This window comes from Sinocyclocheilus anshuiensis, unplaced genomic scaffold (genome assembly GCF_001515605.1).
Source record: "Sinocyclocheilus anshuiensis isolate Anshui unplaced genomic scaffold, SAMN03320099.WGS_v1.1 scaffold836, whole genome shotgun sequence".
NCBI classification, from domain to species: domain Eukaryota; kingdom Metazoa; phylum Chordata; class Actinopteri; order Cypriniformes; family Cyprinidae; genus Sinocyclocheilus; species Sinocyclocheilus anshuiensis.
In genome coordinates, this window is record NW_015551122.1 from 1463853 (window position 1) to 1471449 (window position 7597).

At 37.4% G+C, this 7597-nt stretch overlaps 2 protein-coding genes across 2 annotated transcripts in view; one reads left to right on the forward strand and one right to left on the reverse strand.

Annotated features, from left to right (window-relative positions):
• Nucleotides 1–1228, reverse strand: part of LOC107663089 (uncharacterized) — a 5471-nt gene extending 4243 nt beyond the window's left edge. The window contains exons 1-2 of the mRNA XM_016453239.1: nt 1174–1228; nt 683–796 (exon numbers count right to left, since the gene is read on the reverse strand). Of these exons, the coding sequence (XP_016308725.1) occupies nt 683–796; nt 1174–1228 (169 nt within the window). The remainder of the gene's footprint in view (nt 1–682; nt 797–1173) is intronic.
• An 862-nt stretch (nt 1229–2090) lies between these two features.
• On the forward strand, nt 2091–6628 carry LOC107663120 (ES1 protein homolog, mitochondrial-like). Its single transcript, XM_016453278.1, has 5 exons — nt 2091–2163; nt 3289–3409; nt 3606–3777; nt 5905–6106; nt 6210–6628. Exons 2-5 carry the CDS (start codon nt 3302–3304, stop codon nt 6400–6402), a joined length of 675 nt encoding a protein of 224 aa, XP_016308764.1. The 5' UTR covers nt 2091–2163; nt 3289–3301; the 3' UTR covers nt 6403–6628.
• The last annotated feature ends 969 nt before the right edge of the window (nt 6629–7597 follow it).

The window sequence follows — 7597 nt, forward strand, 5'->3', positions numbered from 1 at the left end:
TCGAAGCGAAACGAGGCCGCTGAACGAGTGTGACACACGGCTCGAAAGCAGCGGAGCTTTTATTATGCCACAGTCGACTGCTTCCGCTGCTTCCGGTCGTGCGTATGTGGGGTAAAGCAGCGCTGTTTTATCATGCTAGATACATTTGAAAGTTCTGTTATAATGCTACTCTGTGTGGTCGTCACCGGTCTATTAAAACACACAACATATTAAAGCGTCTTTGGTGTTTCCATGTTTTCTACAAAACAAAACCGGAAATGTAAAATTAAGGGGTTATGACGTCATTAGCAGGCGACACAATGACACTATAGACACGGTCCGCGTCACTAGTTAAAATTGCTTATTTCTCTGGATTTAAACATTCTTCGAAACATTTGGGATAATGTAAGTACACAAGTCAGCAAAATATATAACACTGTTCTAGTGGTTTTGGGATATTGTAATAAAAAAATCTTACATATTTTGCCTTTAATGTATTAATTATGTTTATGTGCAATACATTTATGTGTTGTTCATTGTTATTTCATGATATCTAATACATTAACTAATGAAAAAGACCTTTTGACACTATAAAGCTAAGACAATAAACTAAGACTATGAAACTAAGGGCAAAATAAATAATTAAAATCAAATAAAAAATAAAAATTAACGTGTGATTTACATTTCTGTGTGCAATACATACCCGAATAAGCCAGTAGAGCAGCGAATATGAGGAGCAGAACTCCTAAAGCTGTGTCTGTGATCAGAGGCTCGTCTGGAGAGCTCGCATACTTGCTCACCAGAAGCAACAAAGAACCTATTAATAAGACATTATTATTATTATTATGAGAATTCCTATCTTATTTAGGAGGGGAAAGATTACCAGCGATGTACAGAATCTATCAAGATTTACATCTTAAGGGCCCTCTACTGGCGTTAGGGAAATAACAAATAATCACTAAATATTAAAATCACACGTAAGAATATTACAGTTAGCCTATCAATAAACATTTACAATAAATATCCATAATGCAAATAATTTTTCATTTCGACATTTCTTGTGAAAAGTTTTATTTTTTTAGTTTTCTTTATTTATTTGAACACTCGAGGTAGCCAACAGAGATAATCATTGTAATTACTCGCTAATAAATCTGTAAGATCTCAAAGATCTTTCTTCTGTTTCCCGCAACCTACCCCCAGAGATGCCCAGGACTCCGATGGATAAGTGCAGCGACTCGGACTCCGCCATCCTCATTCAGACGCGCTCTTCTCGCTCGCGCTGGGCTTTATACACGCGCGGCGACGTCAGACATGCGCTTACAAAAGCCGTCTTATTTCCTTCTTTCCCGAGGCGTCCTCATCCTTTATACTTACTCCAATTCCTCTAATACAAAGCAACATTAAATTTAGTCATACAACTTTTGTTTATTCAAACCTTTGCTCCCTTAAGTAATTATTATGTAACTTATATTAGCCTACTTTTTGTTTAATGCACTGCAATGTACATTTTATGTACATAAAATGTGGATTTTGTATGAATGCAAAGTTCTTTCTTTTCTTTTTTCATTTAAGCACGTTTCAAAAACATTTGACAAAATGTTAAATTTAGAGTTAGATTCATATCATCATTGATAGTTTCAAATGAATATATTTAGAGCTCAAAATGAAGATAGGTATTATGCAACTTTGTGGTTGTCAGATGGTAATGGAATAGCCTGTTCATAATTAATGTGATATCCTCCTGCGGTTAGTCACCTGTGTGAATCTGAGGAGAACTGACTTGATACATGTGCTGCATTTATTCGCAGATAACACTTGCTTTCTTTTCAAATGATTATATAAAGATATATAGGCTACTAACGTTTATAACCTAATATATTCTACAGTGCTCCAAACTGCCCTCTTTTATTGAAGCTTATCTCGCAGCTTTGTTACACTGCAGTTAATATGGCACCAATGCAAATACAGGTGAGCTCAGAAAGAAAGAAAGGTAGGCATGACTAAGCACAGCCTATACGGGAAAACAACAGTTTTATTTTCCTTCCAGGAAGCTCTGGCGATCAGTTTGCTACCCGCCTTCATGGGAGGGACTGTGGCCGCCTGAATATAAGCAGCAGTCCGTCTTGCTCAAGCGAAGCACTCAGAAGGAACGCACTTCACTCTCAACGTAACTCCTCTAACAAGGTAGGCTGCCGCATATGCTTTTAAACAACTGCAATTGTAGATGTAGTGAACACTTTAAGATTGTTGAACATTAAACATCTGAAACATGTCATGGTGTTTTAACACCATTTTCTGTATTCACGTTCAGATATTTCGTAAGGTTGCTGTTTAATGCTACAAGCACTATTGCACTAATAGCACTTATGTAACCAGCATTTTGTAATAAAGAAATATTCCCTGAATGCAGAGGCGGACAGTAGTGAAGTATTTTTACTTTGCTGTAAAGTACTTTTCAGGTGTCTGTACTTTATCAGAGTGTTTTCCTTTAGAAAATTTGACTTCACAACATTCCAAATCGTACACTCTAAAAAATGCTGGGTTACATACAACCCAGTGCTGGGTAAAATAGGGGCAAACCCCGCAATTGGGTTGTTTTGACCCAGCGGTTGGGTTAAATGTTTAACCCAACCTTCTGGGTAGTAACCCAACCGCTGGGTCAAAACAACCCAATTGCTGGGTTTGTCCCTATTTTACCCAGCACTGGGTTGTATTTAACCCAGCATTTGTAAGAGTGTAATATTCTACTTTTTACTGCACTGCGTTTCATATTAAATATCATTTAATACTTAATTACATTAGAAATCTATTACTTTCGTACATTTACTCAAGTAAAAGTAATTCAAAGATTTACTTGAGTGCAAGAAAGTACTACATTTTGAATGTTCTTAAGTATTAAAGGTAAAACAAACAACAACTTTTATTTATGAAATGTAGTGCAGTAAAAAGTATGATATTATGCTTTGGAATGTAGTGAAGTAAAAGTTTTCCAAAAAAAAACAAAAACACTGATAAACTACAGATACTTTTTAAAATTTACTTGAGTAAAGTAAAAATACTTCACTACTGTCCGCCTCTGCCTGAATGCTTGTTTACACCGACTCCCTGGAAATGGATCTTGTGTTACCTGGGCAGGACTCTCTAGGGGTGCTAATGCTATAAATATTTAATTCTGCCTGTGTGTAAGTAATTGGCACCTGTTGTCTACTTGCGATATCTTTTTTCAGTGCCAAGAACAGTCGCATATTGTTCGAATGAATACTTACAGTAAAAGGCCAGCATTGACTGTTCATTTCCATGTTTATTAAGTGCAACAGGCAGGATGGCAAAGCGTGTGGCGGTGATTCTGTCAGGCTGTGGCGTGTATGACGGCACAGAGGTTCACGAGGCGTCTGCTGTGATGGTGCACCTCAGTCGAGCAGGTGCCAAGGTAATGCACATGCATGCACACAAATAAAGCAACACAACACAAAACCTAAAAAGGGGTTGGAAAAAGAGCACTCTGGAAATCTGCGTCTTCTTTATTAACGAAATCTGGAAATAAACAGAAAAGTTATAACGTGAGATGAAAATGAAAACGAAACGAATCTCAACTTGGCGTTAATGCAGCTCGCTTTGCTTTGTAGGTTCAGATGTTTGCGCCTGATGTTGAGATGATGCATGTAGTGAACCACTGTGAAGGAAAGCCCGTGACGGACAAGAGGAACGTGCTGCAGGAGAGCGCGCGCATCGCCCGGGGTGACGTCACTGACCTGGCCAAGCTGGATGTTGGCGCCTTTGATGCACTCATCATTCCAGGTGATTTAAGCAGCTGCGGCATCACACTGTAGCACAGATCAGTTACAGTACCCACATAGCACAGGTACGTCTGCAAGAGGTCTGTTAAAGATTGCTTCATCTGGAAAGCATCTTCTGTGTACAAACATCTGACGTCTTTAAGATGTCAGGTTTACATGCATTCTAAATCATAAACATCTTAAAGACATCTTCTAAACATCTATTTGACATCTGATAGGAAACATCCTATAGTCGTATTGCAGATGAGCAAACCCTCTAAAACATACGTCTTGCAGATGTAAATTCAGCCCTGATAGCACACGTACATCTCAGAGACGTCTGCATTTTCATCTGCAAGACGTAGTTTTTAGAGGGTTTGCTCATCTGCAATACGACTATAGGATGTTTCCTGTCAGATGTCAAATAGGCGTTTAGAAGATGTCTTTAAACATATGATTTAGAATGCATGTAAAACTGACATCTTAAAGACGTCTATCAAATGTTTCTACACAGCAGATGCTTTCCAGATGAAGCGATCTTTAACAGATATCTGGGTAAAGGCCTGTTCAAACCAAGAACGATAACCATTAAGATAAATATAGCGATAACTACATTAACATCCACATGAACGGACGATAATGTTTTGTTTATTATAAGCACAGTGCTTTATTATCGTTCATCAGCTGGAAAAAAGAAATCACTCTGAAAGTGATTCCAACCAATTTTTCCAACCTCAAAGCTGTTATTGTTATAGTTTTGATGTGGATTCTTCTATTCTTTTTGATGTAGCATAATTTTTTTACAACTTGATCTTTATCCTTATCATTATAGTTAAAGTGCCCCTATTATGCAATTTCGAATATTGCCTTTCATGCAGTATGTGAATGCAAACAATCTGCAAAGTTGTGAAGCTGACAGTGCACGATTAATAAAGTTATTGTCTCCCAAAAGAAAGAATCGAGTCTGAACAGCCTAAACGAGCCGTCAGTGATTCAGTTGGCCGGCCGTGAACAACTTGACCTGCCCTGAAATAGTGTAGTATTTCTGTGTGGTTAACATCATGTCGAGAAGACGCTGTGTCCTATGCTGTGAAAGTACATTTGTTTTATTTTCACTTCCGAATGATGAAGCTGCGAAGAATCAGTGGTTGACATTAATTTTTTCAATGATACCACAGCAGTACAATGCCAGTCTTTCTTGAGTTCCCATCATTTTACTGACGACTGCTTCTCTAATCGCGGGGAGTTCAAAGCGGGATTCACAAACGCTTACTCTTGAAAGATCAATTTCTCAATTCGGTGCCCACTTTATTTAGACCAGCAACAACCTGGCATCCACCTAGAATGCTTAGCAATCGCATACCATGGTTAAACTATATGGTTAGTGTAGCAAAACCATTGTTAATTTGTGGTTACCATGTTTTTTTTGGTTTTATTTGTAGTAAAACCTTGGTTAATTTATGTAAGGGATTTTGCGACATGATTGTCTGACTGTACATGAGTCCTTATACATATCTAAAATCACTGATCACAGATTAGGCATTAGAATTAACACACTTACTTACATGATGCTGCATTGATTTCTGTAAAAGTCTGTTTGCAACGCTTGTGTCGAATTGCGACTGGTTTACCAGAGAATCAGTAACCAGAAACAAACAGATTTTCTATTGAGACTTTCAGATAGTTGAAAATAAACAGGCACTTTCCTAACATTAGGATCCAAAGGACGGTAATGTTATTTTTTAGTTTTTCTTGGGCAGGTCAAAGAGCCGATGATGTAGAAGTCTAGTCCTGTTCTGATGTAGTCATCTCTACTATGTAATAAAACTGACTTAAGAACTAGTCTGACAAACTAGCAGTTAGCCAAGGGTTAAGGAGTCTATGTTTTTATGTAACAATTAAAAAAAAGTTATGACCAGTCTAAAAAAAAAAAAAAAAGGTGACTAACTTGTAAGACTACTTTAAGCCAACTGGCCGTTAGAAAAGCTGTTTTTGGACTAACAAGGAAGTTTTGAGTTCTGAACCTGACAACAGTGTGTTTTTATTAATAGAGTATAATGACATCTTATATGTCAAAAGATCAAGGAAAATTTGATTTCTCATTTCATGACCCCTTTAATAGTGAATTAACTCTTAATGTGCCATACAGGTGGATTTGGAGTGGCTAAAAACCTGAGCGACTGGGCCACCAAAGGCAAGGACTACTCAATCAAACCTGAGGTTGATAAGATCATTAAAGCTTTCCATAAGGCAAAGAAACCCATGGGCATGTGCTGCATCTCTCCTGTGCTGGCAGCCAAAGCTATTCCTGGGTGTGAGCTGACCGTCGGCCACGACTCGGAGTGTGAGAAGTGAGTTTGGGCAGGGTTAGGCACTAGAGTGATTATAACTGGGCTCTGATGAGATCAGTGGTTTTGGTTCTGAACTCAAGTGTTGTCTTTCTTGTGACCGCAGGTGGCCGTACGCTCAAGTGGCTAAAGCCATGGCTGAACTGGGCTGCAAACACTTGAATAAGAATGTGGGCGAGGTGCACGTCGATTCCAAGAACAAACTGGTGACTACGAGTGCGTTCATGTGCAACGCTCCTGTCCATGAGATCTTTGATGGTGTGGGTGTCATGGTCAAAGATGTTCTCAAACTAGCCTAACTTTGTCATTTCACTGTCTCAACGTTATTACATCAATACATATGTGTATTTATTTATAAATGAATAAAGATGTTGTCCACTAACCCCAGAAAAGTTAAATACAGATCTGAATTTATATATCAGAAACCTGGTGAGACCAGTTCATTTTCAGTAAAACTGGACAGACTTACTGTCAATGCTTGTGTTTTTGTGGTAGCCTATTATGAATAAAACTGAACTGATTTTAAACATTTGCTTGCTCATTGGTTTGTTAATGTGCATTTTTTTTATGTCATGATAGACAAGCTCAATAAGTATTATTTTACAATATGTATTATTTTAAGGTTTATTTGACACTTTTTCTTTCCTTTTTTCCCATTAAGATTGGCACACTCCCCCAAACATTGGCAACACTAAATTGGATCTGAATTGAAAAAACAAAAACAAAAAAACACCGTTTTATTTATATTATAAAGCATATCAATTTCAAGTAATAATTTGTGACAATAAATAACTATATATATATATATATATATATATATATATATAAAACAAGAATATTTTTTGCATAGCAATCATTGAGTTGTGGATACAATTATTTGACTTACATGACCTGAAGTAGCTGTTTCAGTTTAATTTGATGCTTTTATGCTAACTTCAAAGCCACATGCTAAGACAGTTTGCCATGTTATGGCTGTTTGGGTTGGGGATAGTTGTAACAGTTTATTAAAAATGTTACAACCAGCCGCTATAATGATTCCAATGAGTCCAGTTATTGATCACATCCTCTGTTGAGGCAAAGTCACAGTTCTTTGCTGCATATCAAGGTTTATGTGCATGTCTTCCTACCAGATAAAAAATGATCCGTCTCAATTGAACACACAAGTTTTTTTGCACACATTATATGAACTTATGCACACCTATATCTCAAAATAGGTGGATCATGGAAACATAGCTAATGACTGAACCCTTATGGGGCAGGAATACAGTACACTTACATGCACACTCACACAAACATGTGCGACAATTGTTTTGCGCTACATTTAAAGTTCTAAAAAATACAATATAATGTTTTTGTCAGTTTAAATGGTTCACGTTGTTCAAAACTGTTTTTCTTTGCGCAAAAATTGGATAGTGTGGATGTTATTTCAGCAAATGACCTCTCATTACATCTAGCCCCAGCTAGAGTTACAACTCACCCCAAGAGAATCCTTTG

Bases quoted from the DNA above. Each gene is read 5' to 3' on its own strand.
- LOC107663120 (XM_016453278.1), top strand. From the start codon at position 3,302: ATGGCAAAGCGTGTGGCGGTGATTCTGTCAGGCTGTGGCGTGTATGAC. The intron at 3,410-3,605 runs GTAATGCACATG...TTTGCTTTGTAG, and splicing joins TCAGTCGAGCAGGTGCCAAG to GTTCAGATGTTTGCGCCTGA. The intron at 3,778-5,904 runs GTGATTTAAGCA...TGTGCCATACAG, and splicing joins TGATGCACTCATCATTCCAG to GTGGATTTGGAGTGGCTAAA.